The following is a 19,175-nucleotide window of genomic DNA, read 5'->3' as shown; positions in this document are numbered from 1 at the left end:
ATATATATATATGTGTATTGCAGTAGAAATTAAAATGATGTAAATGTATACTTTCTATTACTTTGTCTAAATTTGTTTCACACTGTTGTGTATATATATATATATTTCAGCATTTCAATAATTAAAGAAAAAGCAAGTCACTTTAGACATGAGTGAAATTGAAGTCATTTATTTAAAAAAATGGATACAAATAGCAGTTAAAGAGTACACTGTAGCAGAGAAATGCAATACTCCCCGACCAGTCAAAAACAATCCACTTAAAATGATTAAAAAAAAAAAAAATGCACAGTTTGTGTTTAAAAATGTGTTCACATAAAGTGACATTGTTTAACACTTAAATATGACATGTATAGTTGTTTCGTGTCCATGCTAGAAGACATTTGAGCAGCTAAACCTATTATTTCAGGCTCTTTGCTTTGCATTCAGTTCAGTTTGCAGTACATTCAGATTGAAATACAATAATGAATCCACTCTGTCTAAACTCGACACCTTAATGGAGCGTTCACTATTTCACTTCAAATGAAAAAAGCTGAAGAAAGCAGGCTGACATAAAATGTAACTGTCCAAACAAACACTGGCCTAGATATATAATGTACAGATAACATTGTATGCAAAAAAGCTTCAGTTCCCTTAACCTACAACATCTGTCACACTTTGTATTTTCACAGCTTCAGCTTTTCACTCAAAACATAATTAAATGACCCGTGGCCTAAATACCAAAAACTAGGCTCCTTGTGTTATTGAATATAGTTTTGAAAGTACAGAAGTATAATAATAAAACCTTAAGTGTGGTAAGTTGAAGGGGAGATTGCAGTTTTAATGAGGTAAGTACATTTGTACTTACATGTACCTTCCTTGTGCGGCTCAAATTACTTGCAGTTTTATTTATTTATTCTAGCCAGTCCAGCTTGGCTATTATAGAGACCTATAATTATGAGAATTTCAAAAATTATGTTAAAATGTATGTACACAAGCCTAGTGTGGGCTCCTTTTAAATTCTTAGTAGATACTGGCACACATACTGGTGAATACATGGTACCACACACATTCTCTCTCTCTCTCTTCTACTGCAGCCTATCCAGTTCAACCCAGACCATCGCCCTCTGCTGGCTGTGGATGGTGGTACGTAAAGCAGCCAGCAGCTCATCAGTGCAGCTCCAGGTGTTGGGCTCCAGGGTGTAGTAAAGCATGGGCAGCGTCTCCAGCTGCAGCTCCTCGGCGTGGCACAGCTCCTCCATCACACGGTCCTCCCCACAACGTGGAAAAAACTTTCTGTTTCAAGTGATGGATAAACAATCACTGAGTATCTAAAACATGACTTTTTCAAATATATGTATTTCAAGGTAAGAAAAAATCCCTCTAGAGAAGTTAAACACTCCTTACTCCACAAAGAGGATTGGGATTAAATACATACAAAGCTTGAATAAAGTACAGTAGTGCTGCTGTGATGAAACCATAACTTACTGTAGCACTGAACTGAAAACTGCCTGTGTGTGCACTTACCTCAGCTTCTTGTGTTTTTTGTTCTTGGGGCGAATATGGATGACGATGGGGTAAATCCCAAGTCTCAGTAAGCCTTCAACACTGGACAAGCCCAGCTCAAGCAGACAGTGTTTATCCTGAGACAAAGAGATGGCATTTGTTTATCTACAGCTCGCTTAAGGTCCCAACACACCATTTCCATCAGGTTGGGTCTGGACTTTGCCTGGGCCATTGCAAAACTTGCTGTGTTTGGTTTTCTACAAACGTGGTGCCTTCCATTATGTCCAAAAGTCATGTGGTTTGTTCAGATACAATTTTTTCAAAAGTATGCTGCCATACAACAAGCCATCCTTAGTCTTTTTTTAAATCATGCTCTCATGAACTTTAACATTTAACATGCTAACTGAGGCCAGGTGAGTGTGAGATTTAGCACCTAGGATTTTTTAATTTTTTTTTTTTGCAGTTTCTCTGATCATTGCACAATCTGACCTTGGGACGACTGTGGCTTTGTCTTAACAGAGTTCAACCCGCACACTTGTATGTTCAGGAGCAACAAACTGCCAAAACGTCTCCTTTTATAGAGGTGCTCACACTTGCTGATGATCAATTAATCAAGTGGATTTGATTAGCAGCTCCTGGCTGCTCCTTACCCTCTTAATTTCTTAATTCTTAATTATGGAAGCAGTAAGGGTGGACCTAGTTTTTCACAGGATTTCAGAGTCCTGTGGAAGTTTCTCCCCACGATTGTCGGCAATGACTTTTATTGGTTACTTAAACAGCATTATTCCTTCTCCTTGAGGAAGACATTTAGTAAGATGGTTGTAAAGCAAAATGTGGTGACATTTTTGCATTTTTGTCTGGGAAAGCAAAAGCTTCTTTTTGAAAACCACACCCCCAGAAAACACTGCTGACCTTACCTGGCTGATGACATCCTGTATTGACTGCAGCCTGATGCCAAGGGCCTTCTCTGGACTGCAAGAATCCAACAAGAATATTCTCTTGTCTTGTCTCTCTGAAGCTGGAATGGGCTCTGAAAATATTTAATGTATGATCAACAAATCAGCACCAAAATTTGTGCACTGTTGGTTCCCTTTGAGTGGATAGGTCTGTGTGTTGTGCAGATACCTGGCTGGCAGGTGTTAAACTTCAATCCAGACTCTGCTGGTTGCAGGAGCCTCTCTATCAGACCACGGGACAGCAGAGACGGTGAGAAGATAACTGGCCGCTTGGTCTTAACCTGCACTGGCTGTACTAAACTGTAAGGGATTAAGTGGTCCTCATGGCCTGGCATGGCAGAAACAAGTACAAATACATTAACACAAAGTGTACACGTACACAAACAAGTCATTTATGACACAAACATGCTATTTCATTGAGGGAGCGACAGGGCTTCAACTTACGTTTGCTGAGTGTGTAAAGGACCTGCTGTGTGGAACCAATCCCACGGTAGTTTGGATCCACCGCTTTGACCAATCGTACACGGCCTGATGTTTTCTTTAAGAACTATGCAAAGAAAAATATACATCTTCCAATGAGAAAACGGGCAAAAACTGTAATATGAGGCACTTATAACCACAGTCGTTGTGCATGCTGATCATGTAATTTAAATATGCATCAACTTACCATCTTCTTCTTCGAGTCCTTTTGCTCCACTGCCATTTTTCGTAACCTTATGAGTAACAACTGTTGTGCCCTGAGAGAGAAGTCGATATATTCTTAGTTATTTACAGTTATTTTGTTATCCATCTAAATTTATTTGCCAGTTTTGTAAATATATCTACCTTCTCTTATATGTACTTGAACTAAATAACACTGGCCTTGTGGAACTTTTGGGACTGAATTGTGCCTTTAAAATAATAATAAAGCAAAGTCATGTCAAAGTATGACTGACATACCGGTTGTAGTTGGGCATGGATCCTGTCTGCAAATGCTTGGCTGTGCTTGGGTCCACCAGGGAGCAGCGCCATTGGTATTTTCCATTGTACCTTGTATCTGTGACATGTATAATGTCATCACAAGAAACACCCAAAGATGGCGGGTCACCATGAGGCTCCATGCTGAGATTAACACGCACATAGAAAGAGTCGGCACCTAAAAAAGTTGGCGATGAAACCTGCGAGGACAGGTTTGAGTACCCTGAGGATGAGAAAGCATGACAGGGGGCACCTTAGCGTCACCTTTCTGCACCACGAGGGGAGATTTCAAGAGCAGACTGACCGACCTCATATGAATTTTTCAAACCTCTGAAGTAACAGACTCACCCTCTGGGTTGCTCTGGAATTTAAGTGTTGACGGCTCGGTCCACCACTGCAGAGAAAAGTGGGCCACCTCAGCAGTGCACTGACTCAGCAGCACACTTCCTCCACCAAACAGGACTTGCTCCAGCTAAAAACAACAGGACAAAAACTGCATGTCATTCTACGGCTTCATTTTCTTATGCGCACCTTTTCATAGAAGCATAAGCACACACTTGTCCTTGTGGGACACGTATTTCCACATGCACACATTAAAAGTGCTCATATATGATTTCATTGCATATGCAGACGCCCACCTCCAGCAGCTCACTGCCCTCCTTCAGTCCACATTGTTCAGCTGGGGAACCTGCTCTCACATGGCTGACAAATATCCCTGTTTGGCTTCCTCCAATGATGGTGATGTCATCGGCAAGACTTGCTCTCCCGTGCTTTGGAGAGGTTGGGGGACTTGGAGATGGTGAGCAGTGTAGGTTCCTGAGAGATGGCAGAAGACCGTCAGCAGCAGGTAAGGATGAGATGACATAACATTAGTCTGTGACAACATTCACTTTGCTTTGGTGCCACTTTTGTGCTCTTTATATTATGTTGTACACTATGACAAAAAATTGCACTTATATAATATTAATCACATTCAAAACTGTTTACATTTTTATCATACAGTAATTATTTAATGAACTCCATTTTTTAATACCAAAAAGATAATAATAATAATCCAGCGGGAGAAAATAAAATGAAGGACAAACCAGACATTTTAAAGACATCTAAACATTTAAACCATGAAGTTTTTTTCTTTGATTGTTTAAATTTGAAAATTTTACTTCGTGTGCTGAAAAGATTTTTTCTTTTGAAGCTGTAGACTAACATCTGCTTTTCCTTTTTTTTCTTAGCTCTGTTGGTTTGTTCTCGCCTGTTTGTTTACAATAAATAAAGTTATTTTTGAGTTGTGTAATGGTCTGTGGCCCAATACCCACAACATACCTCTGAGAAATGTTAATGCTCTGCTTTATTAATGTTAATGTTAGGACCTTTTAGGACCATCATTCTCACCTATGAAGATTAAGAGATTGCACTGCAAAAATTAATATTACTTGTAATTAAGGAGGAAAAATTACAGTTTAACAGAGCTTTTACTGGTTGCAGTGACAGGTATCAAAGCTGTAAGTTTGTACCTGGGCACTTTGGGACTGGGCGGCTGTGCAGAGACTGTGGGCAGGTTGACCAGGTCAGGGGGGAAGAAATGAGACTGCAAGGAGCTCCACGAATCCGACAAAGAAGGCTCGCTCTGCTCACCTGAAAACACCAGAGAGCCTTTTAATGTACACTTACATTTTTTTTATTATTAGATTGAACATGATTAATCACCAACACATTGATTGAAAAAAACAGATTGTGCTGGTTGTTAATGCAAAGAGTCAAATGTACCTGAAATGTTGTCATTCTCATCACTGCCCCATGAGTCCAAGTCAAACCTTAGTGGAAGCAAAACGAGGAAAATGGTAATCAACATGAAAATAACGGGGAAAAATACAGGGTGAAAAATGTATGAACTCACTCTGTGTTGACTCGACGGTTGATGGAGTTCATACAAGGAGGAAAGGGGAATGTGGAAAGGCGGTTTATTTCCTTTTCATTGGTTTCTGTCTGAAGGTGAGGAGGTAAACATAAAGATGAAGATCTTTATAATCTTCTATTTTTTTTATTTTTATTAAGAGCAGGGCTTTGATACTCACTGACAGCAAGAGGTTCTCCTCTGAGTTTGAACCAGAATCTGTGAATCAGCAGAAAAACACCCCGTTTACTTTAACCTAAAACACTTATTTGTGAGAGGTGATGAAATCCCCCACCGACCTTCCTACTCTGTGAAAGCACTGTGCAAAGAAACACTAGATAAGCATCATCCAACTGCCAATGTGGTTCACTTACCCTCTGAGTTTTCATTGGCTGGGCCACTAGAGGGCACCTGTGACACAGAAAAGATGACTCAATAGAGTATGAGCTCACAGATAATGAGATGTAAGGGACAGGCACTAACATGCAAGGAGTTGCATAAGAATGCATTGCAACATTTCCTGCTCATAATAGGGCCCCTTGTCTTGTCTAGCTGCAATGAAATGTTTCAGTCTGAAAGATACATTCTCTGCATAGCACACTAACAGCATGAAAAAACAAGTTTTTATCCTGTGGGATTTCCTATGATATAAAATTAAGTGGCGATTACACAGCAGTTAGGTCAGTAACGCCTGATTCGATTCCCTCTGATCTTAATTTAATCAAACAGGGCAGTTGTGATTGTGTTGTTATTCTAATTCTCATCATAATAACTAAAGTACTGGTATTAAACCCAGCACTGACCTTTCTTAGTAACAGATTGGTTCTTCTAGGCTGCGGGCTCAGATCCAGGCCGGGGGAACAGCAGGGGCCAAAGCACTGTTCCTCACTGCACAGAGACAGGTGGGACTGGGGGGCAGAGATGGAGGACATCACTTGCATTAAAAATTTTCTGTAGAAGGCAGGGGAAGGTGAATGCTGCCCTCATGACTTAGAGTTTGAACTCACACAGTGCAGGCAGGAGCTGTTTGGCTCCATTTTCTCCCGGCTCCTCTCCCTCTCTTTCTCCAGCTCTCTCTGCTGCTGCTCCAGGTTGGCCTGCAGCTCAGCAATGCGTTTACGCAGACGGTTCTTATCCAGCAGACAGTCGGTGTACTCCAGCTGCAGGCTGTCTCGACTGCGAAGGGCCTTGAGACGAGAGGACAGAAATGACTAGGTTGGCGATGTGTGAGAATTAGCCAGAGCAGCTAAAGTGACTGATGTACTCTTTGTGGTTAGACAGTGTGCTCTCACTGACCTGGTCTCTCTCCTTTTCCAGCTCCATGATTTGGTTGAAATAGGACACACTCCTCTTCTGCTCCGTCTCCCAGTCCAGCTGGAGAGTCCTCACCTTCAGCTGTAGCTGTTCGCACTGAGACTCCAACTGCAAGTACAGTCCACAAAAGCAGTGTTTACAGTGGAAAAGAAAGTATCATGGAGGAAAAGGTCATTATAATGTTATAATGTATTATATAATATGATAGCAGACAACCTCTCACCTTGTCTCTTTGCTCTTCAGTGTTTTGGAGCTCGCTCTGTAGTTTGGTGATCATATCGCAGAACTCCTGCCTCTGCTCGGCAGCCTCCCTGCGGTCCTGCTTCAGGATATCCATCAGAGCCTGAGGTGAACCAAAACAAAATGAACACAGATAAAAAAATTCAACAAAAAATGATAACAGCTTAAAAAACATGATTTCAGATGATACACAATGTGCAATCAAAAACATACAACGACTCCAGTGGGTGGGATCGAGTTCCTCATCTGACTTCCTGTACTCTCAGTTTTCTTGGGCAGGTTTTCTGGTAGAGCAGGTGTAGAACCATTTACAGCTTTACAGGCATCAGGGGCAGCACTTGTCTGTTTCTCTGCTGCTGCCAGCCTGGACTTAAGCTCCTCTACCTGTATGTATGAAGAACAAGCAAATATAAGCATATCAATAACCTGCTAGTGTGTGACTCTTTTAATATCAGGAGCTAATATCAGCTGCTCCTTTATTGACAGTGGGTTACCACAGCAGGTAGCTACAAATGTTTTTTGCCCTGATATTGAACCAGGGATCTTTTGTTTTTCAGGCAAATATGTGAACAATAACACAAAGGTCCCACTGATAGCAGTATCTCTAAGTCTACAAGTGTTATCCATTAAGGCGACTTGTTACACTTGTAATCCACAACCAGTTCAAAAGGTGAGACCCAAGGAAATCACAAAGAAGACAAAATGAATACAATGCAAGATGATATTAGCAGTGCAAAGGTGGAGGTATGTATATGAGGCAGGGTGATTGGCTAATCAAAAACGGGCGTCAAGAACGATAGGGTGGGGCATCTAGCCACGAAGGATGGTAAACTCATAGACAGGAAGTGAAATAGATAACGGTGTGACCTAACTGAGAATTAAAAGGGAAATGATGTCACTGAAGCGCTCTAACCACTTAGTTCTTAAAATAGTCGTTTCTGCTTCTAGGTCAGCATGATGTCGGTCAAAGCGGGCATCCCTAATATGGTCACACAGATCAGGCTGGGAGCACTGAAGCCCCACCCACCGCTAAACAAACTGTGTTTACGAGGGACAGCAAACAGATGTAAAGTGGCTTAAATGGAGTGTGGCCTTCAAAGGAGAGAAACCTTAAATGGCTTGTTTTAGACAGTAAACAGCAGCTGCTGGCAAAAAGATCCCACTATGAGATAAGAATGATTTTCAGTAAACAGCTGGAAATGAGCTTGAAGCTTTAAGGTGGAACATTTAAATGCAAAAACCAAAGAGAATTCCACAAGTTGCTTCTTTCAGAGTTTATGTTTCTGTGAAAATCTTTCAGTAACTTGAATTCAGAAGGCTGAGAATCAGGATAAAAGTATAAGGTGTCAACTGGTCCACTGTGGCTCCTCAGAAGATGACAGGAAGGCCTATAGGGTGGGTGAACCTCTCCTGGTTTTGCCATTTTGGACTTAAAATAAGAAGAAAAAACCCAGTGTGGGCTAAATAATTATGATTTTGAGCTTTACTAATAAAAATATAGGATTTTAAATGATCACAGATAGACTGTGGATCGTAGACTGACCTACTGCTATTAATATTGCCTTATTTTTACAGTCAGCTGGTTCATTCCTCAGTGGTTCAGTCAACATGTTGTAACAAATCCTGGGGTGGCTGATAACATCTGCCCCTGCCGGCTTGAGCCGCTTCATTTATCTCTTTTGCTGCGTGCCATCCAAAGAAGTTTCGTTGCCTCAGGTGCTTTTATTTGCTCCCTTTTTTATGCCTTCAGACATCACATATCTTCCGAGAACAGCGCTTGTTTCTGTAATACGCATGGCAGCAAGCCGTATCAAAGTCGTATCAAAGCAAACAAAGCTCTTTCTGGCTGACATGGAGCACCTAAAACAGCAGCTTAAAAGTGAAATCAAACAGATGCAAAATGCAAGAGAACTAACATTAATATAAGAATATATTTTTCTTTCACCCAAACCAACTGACCTGACTCAGCAGTTCTCTCTCTCTGGTCGAGGCTTTGCCTTGATCCTCCAAGGCCCTGGAGTACTTCACAGCCTGCTCCAGGTGTCGATCTTTCAGCTTTCCCAGCTCTCGACTGGCTAACTCCCAGTCTTGACGCAGCCTTGAGATCACAAACCAACCAGATCACACGTTTTCACTTTTTGTGAAAGTTTTTCTACAAATGTAAAGATGAATTTTCGTGGCTCAACAATCTTAGATAACTCTGGAATTAATGGAATTAGTGTTTAAAATGATTTCTGCAAAATGAGGGTAAAACAGTTTGAAGAAAGTGACTTGAAATTTTCTTAAAAGTGTTTTTTTTTATTATTCAAAAGTTGTTTAATGACACAAACACATTCTGGAGCCAACACTGTAGCAGCACATCAGGTTTCTTCTCACTGGGATATAAAGTAGAGGGAAAGTAGGAGGGAACAATGGTGCCCTGACCCCTGTAGCTCTGACAGCCTTTGTGGGTTATTAATGTCACCTTGTAAATTCATCCCATGTGAATTTACAGGTTTCTATGACATATTTGATTCTCTGACAGAAAAGCTTTAAAGGAAGAAACTGGAAACTAGAAAAGCCCAAACCTTTCCAGCTGTAGTTTGTCATGGCGTAATTCCTGAGCTTTGCGCTCAGCGCGGCTTCGCTCCTCCTCCGCCATCCGGCAGCGCTGAGACAGGCGCCGTTCGCACATGCGGCTGTTTCGAAGCTGCTCCCTCAGTTTACGCACCTCCAGCAGCAGAAACTGAGTCAAACCCTCTGGACCTTCCTCATCTGTGTAGAAAGAGGGTCACACATGGAGGTCATTATCATGGAAGGAGGGTATTGTGAATCAATGGAGATTATAAACTGAATAATGAGCCAGAGAAACTGGCTTTAATGTGTGGGGAGAAAGGACAAACACATGTTTATGTGTTGTGTTCGTCAGTAAATGGCACGCAAGAGAACATTAGTGTCAAATGTGCAACTGTGGAAAAGCCTTTCATTGCACTTTGCATTCTTTTCCCTGCTCTTGGGCAACATAATAGCTTTGTCAAATAATCATATGCTCACTTCCAAAGAAAGCGCTTATGTTCCAGTTATTTGTTGGTCAGCAGTGAAAGTAAATCAGATGTGTTTGCGGTTAAGATTCACATACAGCCCCCTTTTAAGTTTAAATGTCTTGGCTTTGATTTGGTTGTCAGTAAAGAACAACTCATCGCACTTTGGGCTAGGCTAGTTTTTGCAGTCTGGAGCTGAATTATGTGAAAATGAATGTATTCATCCATCGATGTTATTATCCTGTCATAGGGGTTCTCACAGCACCACTGTGAGAACCCCTATGACAGCTGGGATAGGTTCCTGGCTGTCATAGGGGTTAGATGTGGGGTACATCTGTCCGTCACAGGGCTAACAGAGAGAGATACACAACCATTAAAGTTCATCGTCACAGTTTAGAATCATCACTCAGCCCAACATGCATGTTTTTGGACTGTGGGAGGAACTCAGAGTACCCGCCGAGAACCCGTGCAGGCTCGGGTAGAACATCAGTGGGTTAAAACTTGGGACTGAATGACTGTGAGGTGACAGACTAACCATTGTACTGCCTGAATATAAACCTTAAACCCTTAAATGTAATCATCAAAATACTTTAGTAGTCTTCACAGACACTCAGATGCAAACATACAAACAGCAGTTTTTTTTAAAAATTTCTAGTTAATTAAGCTAAAATGCATTAAAAAAAACACACCCACAGTAATTTGAGTGTATAAGTTCATCATGAAATCTAGAATATCCCCACATGGAACATTTTCCATGTCACGTAAATGCTTTGGGTGATTTTTCTTAAGGCTGAGTTACTTTAAGGTTTTAATTTAGGGTTAAGGCCCACTACTATGCCATCCTTCTTTCTATCCACAAAAAACCCCCCCTCTGCTTGCCTAGTATGAGGGAACATCGGTGTGTGGGCTGTTGCCCGGTCAGCTGTGTGTACTGCTCTGGATGGTAAAACTCCAGTGACTCCATGAAGGCCTGAAGACCTCGCTGGCCCTGACCGCGCAGGATATCCAGCAAACGACCTTTTTGTGACAAATAGGGAATAGAAAACATAAAGTGAGTAACACTGCAACAGTGTGGAATAATTTACTTTCCGTTGCATGACTTTACACAGTGACGATGCTGAAAGAGAAGTGCACTGACGAAAGGTCAGGTTAGAGTAAAGCAGCACATTTAACTAACAGATTAAAGAGTCTAGGCACAAGAATGCTACCTCTTTGATGTATGTGTCATTATCTCTGTAGTTACATGCTGTTGGTATTTCAAACATGACAATGATAAAAGACTGAAACAACAAAATTCTCCCAGGGTTGCACCAGGTGCTTGCCTTCAGTGTCTCTTAATTTACAACATACCTTTCATCTTTATCCTCATCCTTTCCTCTGCCTGCCTCGACTTAGCAATGACTCCTCCTGGAGTTCCTGCTTTTTTCTCTCACTGGAGTATTTATTTAGTTTTCCTGTTTCTAACTGATGAACACAAACATTCACATCTAATGTTTATCCTCTCGAAATTTTACCAAAGTACCCACTTCTTGAAGTCTTTTCAGACTGCAGCTCAGTTCAAATGAGACATCACGTGTTTGCTTAAATTTCAGTGCTCTGACACCATTGAAACGATGCTGCATCGCAGACACAGAAGCACAGATGTCACTTTGATTCTAAAGAAAACCTGAAAATGAGTTAATTTCAGCCAAGCTGTGAATTGACGTCTTGTTCCATTAGTTTCTAAGCAAATAATTGAGTTTATTTATGAATTACTTCCTCAAGGTGTCACTCGGACTGAGACTTTAAATGTATTTATTTCTATCTCAGTTACAATCATTTTACGGGCCAAATGAGCAGGCCAAATTACAACATCTGGGTTTCTCTGAGCAACGAAGAAAGGCCCAGTGTTATCTTACACTCCCATGAACTGTAGTAGACCATTGCTGGTTGTGACTAAAGCTTGGATTACTGCAATTTCAGCTGTGGCAGTACAAGTCTGTACAAGCGGATTAAGATGGAAAACTATAGGAACTATAGGGTAGCACTGACTGCGGAGGATTTGTGCTGATGGTTTTGCTGGGTGAGTGCACTGTTGAAAGCTACAGTACTTCTGAACCCCTGTGGTATGGCATGTTCGTATCTTTCTGAAGCATCATAGTGCTAACTAACACAGCAGTAACACAGTATCTTTTCCTCATGTCTCTATAAATCTGTTGGCGCTGATCACTGATTTGACTTTTCAGCCGAGCTCCTCTTCCTCTCACCAGCCTTGCTGATGCGCAGGGGGTACTGCGTGGAGTTGAGCACTTCATCTTCATCCTGCTCGTCGATGACCTTGCACTGGCGCAGGTACGGCGTGAGTTTGGCTGGGTTGAGGATGCGCGTGAGCTTGTGCCGTACTCCCTCCACGCGGTCCCACAGCTCCTCGCAGCGCTCCTCTGACCACGAGGGAGAAGCTTGTGGTTCCTCCTGAGCGATGTCGTCGTCCTCCTCCATCCAGACGGTGACACCTGCGCACGACCAAAAAACGTATCAGTTCAGGAAAGAGCCTGGTCTGGAAAGATAAAACAGTGTCCCTTAGTTCATGTTTTTTTCCGTTTACTGAAAATATGCCTGTTGCCTTGGGCCTTGCTCATGTCCCACTTCAACTTTACGAGCCAGATTTCCAGACATGCCCTATGTCCACTCCCAGACTAAATATTTTCCCAAGCAGAATTCCTTTGTGAATTTGTTTTTGTCTGACCCCTCTTATCTGTATTCCTTCAAACATCAAAGTAGGTCAAACATTGTGTCATTTATGCGCTTTCTGAACAGTAACTATCTGTTTTTAACAGATAATAATAACAAAAACCTTTTGAGAGCAAGTTTAATATAATTTCATGCCATAATTCACTGTGCCTAACACTGAAAGGCTATAAATCCTGGTAGGATTACTGGATTAATCTGCTGCATAGCGAGGAAATGAGATGGGGCTCCTTTACTTAGAAGAGTCTACTCACTACAAAACAGTCTGACAGGTCTGTTGTGGAACTGAGTCTCCAAAAAAAGACTAAAGAGACAAACAGAAACTGATTTGATGAATTTAGTGAACAGGAACTTCAATATAACAAATCAGAAGTAGTTAAATTGTTGTAGAGCAAAGGGTCTGCTGTTGAAGTAGCGGGGAGGACTCTGAATCATGGGCTCAGAGGACAGGAATGCAAACATAGGTGTGACTCATATTGCACATCAACAAATACTCCAGGGGACCGCAGACAAAAGCTTTCTCAGCCCGATTCACTTCAGGAGACAAGGGGAGAAAGTGAATAGAAACCGTCACACAGAATTCCTCCATATTAAAGAAGAGACAACATAAAGGGAGGTGATTCAGTTATCAGTGAACTATAAAGTAAAAGCTGCATGGATCACAGACATATGTCATTTTTGTTGGTGGGGCAAATATAGTGGGGTTTATATTTCCAGGAAGGCCAACAATCTGATCCATTAGAAAAAAAGAGAGATTTTTTTCCCACATTGATGCCTGAGTGATAATGTGAGTGCCTACCACTCTGTGCAGGTGATCAGAGCAGTCTGAGGTAACAGGCAGGTTGAGGCAGGCTTGGGTGACCTGGAATCTCTGTTATTACCCATAAACAGTCTATCAAGGCTTTGTTTTCATGGGATTACGAAGCAACTCCTTATACTGAAGGAAAACAAATACTGGCTAGTCATTAGCTGTAGGAAGTAGTTCATCTGCACTGCTAACCAAAGACCTGTTTTATATTCAGAGTAAATAAAAATAGCGGTACACAGTAACACTGATAAGATAAAATTAAGTATTTTTTGGTTCAATGAGAAGATTATGCTTGAAACCTGTTTATCAAAGGGTTCATCTCCATATCTTTCAGTAAATTTCATTTATTGTTTGTTTTGGAAATGCAATACACCCCCACCCCTTCTGTAAAGTGCAAAAGTCTTGAGTCAACCCTGATTTTTTTATATTTTGCTTTCAAGGAGTCAGACTCTCCTGTAAATATATAAAGCAGTCTTGGTCAATATTTCTTTAAGCTTTCTGAAGCTTTTTCTTTCTGTCTTTGGCTGCTTTTCCCACTTGTTTTCAGTCCAATCTTTGTACCTGACAATTTTCAGGGGAATATTATTTTTTGTTTTTTACGCTGCTTAACACCGACCTTCGAAACATTCAGGCTAGCTCGAGGGATGAAACAGTGTTTGTTGTGTCTACAGATAAAAGAATAAATCGGCTCTTTGCCAAGTTAAAGTTGTATCTTGAGGCACTTTTTTACTAGAAGCATGTCCCGCAAAAACACATCATTTGTTCCCATTTGTTTTTCGAATCTATGAAAAATGTCAAAGACAAAAAGACAACACAGTCTGACAGCCAAGGAGTAGTACTTAGCCGTTAGCAGAAAACTTGGGATATCTCGGCAGTATGTGCTGTGTGTGGTGTGCAGTGTGTCCATAAAAAACCTGCAGAAGTAGATAAAAAAAGAAAAACTGACAGGCCTAGAAAACCATTTAAAGCAGATGAACAGTACCTGGAAGTCCTGTTGTTAAAAAAAATCCAGCAAAGTCCTGACACAGGACCTGAAAGATGCAACTGGCCCTTCCGTTGATCCATGGACTGTAACAGCCTAACCAAAAATGATCTCAGTATAAGGTTTACTGTAACAAAGTCATTCTTAATGAAGGAGAATAAAGGCCGAGATAGCCAAATTACAGAAGAACTGCAATGAAAGCAGGTCTTATGAAGTGATGTGTCCAAGTTAGAAATTTTTGGCTAATCGTCTGTATGTTTGGAGAAGATCAGGAGAGAGGTACAGAAGTGAGTTTATAAATCTACCAGTAAAACACGGTGGAGACTCTGTCAGTCAGTGGTGATCTTGTCTGAACTGATAGAATTATGAATGCAGAACAGTGGAGTACTATCTGGAAAGCATTTGATTAGAAACAATTTCATTTTTTAGAGACAATAAATGATGCCAAACAGACTGCCAATACAGTAAAAGTGTAAATGGACAGAAAAACACACTGTTGAGTCTGGAATAGTCTGGAGAATTATTCCTGAAGACTACTTAAAGAAATGTCAAGAAATCTGACTAAAAGATTAACGGTGGTCATAACAAATATTGACTTTCAAGTATGTTATAATTATACAGACTCCGTTTTTGCCTTATACTGTATTTCCATTTATGTTTGTATATTTGTTCAAACTGCTGTGACCCTTTTTCAGTTTTCCAATTAAAACATAAAGCAATAAGGAGTCACTCTGTCGGACTTTGGGAACATCCCTCGTTTGTATTTGAAATGACTAAAAATATACTAGAAATGTTCATAAATCACCAAATTATTGAAATTATTTTGTTGCAAGAAACTGGTCTTAAAAAAATCAAAATAAATAAATTATTAGAATAATAAACTTCCAGAGACTGTCACTGCTACTATTACTACTTCAGCAGTTGTTATGCTTGTTTACAGAAATCAGACATAAAAGCGTACCACTGATAGTAAACCAGTAACAGGAACACACGCCTGCTGCCCGTTAACACCTGTTTATTCGGTTCATGATTGCTAGAAAAGTCTGGTACCCCGTTACTAGTAACACCGTTCAAGCTAATCAAGCTAAAAATGACGCTAAACAGCGACTAAAAATCTGCTACTTTAATCTTAAATGTTGACTTACCACTCATAATTTTCTCCTGTGAATCTGAGTCCCAGTAAACCGCGCTGCGATCAAGTCTTTACATCCCAGTCAGGTCCACAAACAGAGCCGAGGAGCGCACGATACACGCTCTCACACCTTTGCGCACTCTACTCCAGTTCCTCCACCCTCAACCACAACATCCAATTGTCAGGCAAGAGGAACGAGGGAAAAGTCCAACTCCTCTCCAAATCACGGCGGATTTCCTTATCGGGACTTTACCGGGGTGTATGATGTCAGTGTAGCAGAGGCCGGAGGCACTAGATGGCGCTTTCAACTAATGCCTGTCCACACACACACAAACACACAGCTGTCACGTATAAGCTCAGCATTTCACACTTTCCACGGCTGTCAGATGGAAAAATTAGACAGTCTACCTTCGGTTCTCACTGCTGCGTTAAATTGTTAGTTGCCACACAATTGTCATAAAGAAAACACTAGTCATTAACACTGTGACTCATCCGCCAGGTGCTACAAGAGTAAAAGAAAAAAAAAACCCTGCTACCTTTTAAAACTACAGTGGAGACTGTTGTTATTGCAGGAAGCCCTGCCCTGGAGCGCAGCAGGTTAGTCACCAAGACAAGGGACACCTGAGATAGCATTTTTCCCAAAATACAGTGACGCACAGTTTCATTCTCAGACTTTTTTCACTGCAGACTTTTGGTTGGGCTTGTCCTCATCTTCCAAATCTCTTAGTAAATATAGTCTAATGAATCAGGGTTTGAAGTAAGTGGGAGCCCTGACTCATCCATCCAGGAAGAAAAGAGGTAACAAGCCTGTGGAAGGTGTGGAGGTGTGGAAAATCAATGTGCGGATACGTGACAATTACCAGTCATAAGGAAGTAGAGGAGCAGTAAAAGACTTTATGACAGCTGTGTTTGTTTCCCCTTTAAACTAAATTTACGTACATCTTAAATATGTATGACATAAACAAAACATATGGTTATAAAGCCACCCATAGACCCTTTTCTTTTTTTCAGGGCAGCTAACACTCAAAGTGGGCTGGCTCAGGGATTGTCATGTGAAATGCGTCCTTCAGTTACAGTATAATTCAGAGAGGAAATGCAGGGGGCCGGCAGAAGAAGGCGTCATTTTCCGTCCTCAGTTTCTGGGCTTGGGGTCTCTGTGGTCCTGCTGAGAGACAGTGTGGGTTAATGCAGACAGAGGATTGTAAATGAGATACCAAAATATGCATTCATACACCCATACATTACAGGAAGCTAGGTGGGGAAACAGAGTATAGCTCAGCTTCCTCCCTCTATTTTTTATCCTCTGCTGTATCATTTTTCTTTGACTTTCAGTTTCACCCGTCTGTACTTATAGCTCAAAAAGTCATATCTTGCCTCTGCCTGTCAGGCTTGCTGCCCCCCCTTTTGTGCCCCCTCTTGCCCACTCTTTTATTTTCTCTATTCTTCCCTTTTCTCTTTCACTTTGCCTTACTGTCTGTCATCAGCTTTCTTCTTCAGACAGCCCAATCCATTCCCCCAACACTCGGTTCAGGCCTTGGCCTGCGGCGTGAGGGAGGGCTGCAGTGAATGAGCATTCCTGTTGTTTCTGAGGTGACAGCGGCACAGAGGAGCCATTGAAGACGGCACTGGACCCCACAGTTCGTTCATGCCGGAATGTGTGATATTGTGGAAGTTCAGTCAGACAGAAATAGTCTGCGCAGAATTCCTACGTCCACTGCACATACTTAATTTTTCTGCTCTTTGACTTTTTTTTTTATGAATAAAAAAGTGAGGGCGTGCTTCAACATCACTCTGAAAAACAAAATGCACTATCATGACCACAACAATGCTGTATTGATCCAACAACTTTAGCTAAAGCAAAAAGAACTGAATGCGACTGGTCGATGTTTTGAAGGCTTCCCCACAAGCAAAGGAACCCAGAACAGAGTGAAAACGTTTAAAAAATGCTGATTTCTGTTGGGTTCATCTGTGTTGTTCTTCTCCGCTGCTGCTCAGAACACAACAGGCCTGGCTCTTCACCCGGCAGCTGACCCCACCGATGACTCAAGGCTGGCGGCCGCACAGAATCACCCCTTTGTGTCCACAAAGAATGCATCTTTTCTGGCTTTTTTAGAAAACAGAGGCAGAGAAAGCGAGCCGCGGGGGCATGAGTAACGGAGACAGATTTAAATCTGATGACATGTGATTTATGCTTCCTTTGGAGGCAGAAGATTGTGACAGAAGATCCCCTGACTGATCAGGCTGCTGATAATAGATACTTTAAGATAAAGTTTATAAGCAAGAAATTAATATCAGATGATGAAACACATGTAGCAACTATTCCCTACTGGTAAAGACGAAGATTGATTTGTAAGAAAGCCTGATTAGATTCCCACGGCCAAGAAATACACTTGATTTTCCTGTAATGTGGGAACTCCAGCATAGCTTAATGAGATCTTATAAATATCCCACAGTTATATGCAATTTCCTGTTTAGCATGGAATCAACATCGATAATCACCAGAACATCAGAGTGAAGGAAGAAATTCTTTGCAAAGCAAACAACACGCCTAGAAAAACAATGTGTGGGATGACATCTGATAACCTTCTTGTTATGGTGGTATTTTTAATTGCCTTAAACTGACCTGCTTTTGTAAAATATTATTATATGCAGTGCTGCTCAAAAGTCTTGTGCCACACGTCATTTATATTTAGTTTCCAAGGAGCCAGACTTTGTTGTACTTTATTAAAGGTGTCTTGAGCAATAGTTCTCTGGGCTTCCTGAAAGTCTGTGACAGTTTTCTTTAGACATTTGCTGCTTTTCACTCATTTTTTAGTCCACTCCTTGTACCTGACCATATTCAGAGGATTAAATGACCTGAGAAAGATTCAAGCTTAAAAATGGCACATCGAGGTGTGTACCAGTGTTGTGTCTACACCTAACAGACAACTTATCAAAAATATAACTTTTAGACACTTTGTAACTAGCAGCCTGTTAAAAATAATTTGTTCCCATTTCTTTAGTTGAATTTATGAAAAGTGCTAAAGATAATAGAAATTGAAATAGCATTTTGATCTCATCAAAACTGATGGAAAAGTACCGTCAGACTCTGATCCAGTATGCAATACAATTTAGAACGTGTCTCATTTATTTGTCAGCATGACAGTGACACCAAACACACTGCCAGTGCAGTAAAAGCATACCGGGATAGAAAAACACACAATAAACACTATTAGTCATGGATTGGCCTCCTCAGAGGCCGGACCTCGACATTATTGAAGCAGTGTGGGCTCATCTTGATAGAGAACAGAACAAAAGGCAGCCAGCATCTAAAGAAGTGCTTTGGATGTCCTTCAAGAAACCTGGAGAACTATTCCTGAAGACTGCTTAAAGAATAGAAGTGCCAAATATATCAAATATTCACTTTCAAGCTTGTTAGAATTGTACAAACTCTATGTTTGCATATGTATTTCCATATATGTTTTAATTAAGTGCTGAATCCAATACTTTCCTGGCAAAATATAAATGACGGTTGGCTCTTTTGCCAGTATTGTAGTCACTACAGGCAGAAGATGGAGAACCAGCTTCAGCAAAATAACGTTGGTGAAGTCTGGAGAGGCCTCAGAACCATCTCAGGCCACAAACATCAGAACTCTCGGCCTGGGAGGGATGTGAGGTGGGCAAATG

General features: G+C 41.1%; 1 protein-coding gene across 1 annotated transcript; it reads right to left on the bottom strand.

Moving 5' to 3' along the window:
* Positions 1 to 158: 158 nt before the first annotated feature.
* zmp:0000000896 (caspase recruitment domain-containing protein 11) lies at positions 159 to 16,089 on the bottom strand. Its single transcript, XM_039611391.1, has 25 exons — positions 16,046 to 16,089; positions 15,523 to 15,824; positions 12,107 to 12,352; positions 10,740 to 10,877; positions 9,408 to 9,594; positions 8,800 to 8,938; positions 7,054 to 7,224; positions 6,824 to 6,943; positions 6,583 to 6,708; positions 6,294 to 6,473; positions 6,090 to 6,194; positions 5,661 to 5,697; positions 5,468 to 5,505; positions 5,290 to 5,378; positions 5,160 to 5,206; positions 4,907 to 5,027; positions 4,034 to 4,211; positions 3,744 to 3,867; positions 3,378 to 3,618; positions 3,106 to 3,175; positions 2,883 to 2,985; positions 2,608 to 2,766; positions 2,400 to 2,512; positions 1,504 to 1,619; positions 159 to 1,272 (listed from the first exon to the last, which is right to left on the bottom strand). Exons 2-25 carry the CDS (start codon positions 15,527 to 15,529, stop codon positions 1,065 to 1,067), a joined length of 3,063 nt encoding a protein of 1,020 aa, XP_039467325.1. The 5' UTR covers positions 15,530 to 15,824; positions 16,046 to 16,089; the 3' UTR covers positions 159 to 1,064.
* Between the last annotated feature and the right edge of the window lie 3,086 nt (positions 16,090 to 19,175).

This window comes from Oreochromis aureus, linkage group 4 (genome assembly GCF_013358895.1).
Source record: "Oreochromis aureus strain Israel breed Guangdong linkage group 4, ZZ_aureus, whole genome shotgun sequence".
Taxonomy (NCBI): Eukaryota; Metazoa; Chordata; class Actinopteri; order Cichliformes; family Cichlidae; genus Oreochromis; species Oreochromis aureus.
This window is presented reverse-complemented; position numbering and strand designations above follow the sequence as displayed.

What these genes read in the sequence shown, in the direction of transcription:
- zmp:0000000896 (XM_039611391.1), bottom strand. An exon ending in AGAGAGAACTGCTGAGTCAG is followed by an intron (nt 7,225 to 8,799) that starts GTCAGTTGGTTT and finishes TCATACATACAG; the next exon opens with GTAGAGGAGCTTAAGTCCAG. An exon ending in CTGAAGAGCAAAGAGACAAG is followed by an intron (nt 6,709 to 6,823) that starts GTGAGAGGTTGT and finishes CTGTACTTGCAG; the next exon opens with TTGGAGTCTCAGTGCGAACA.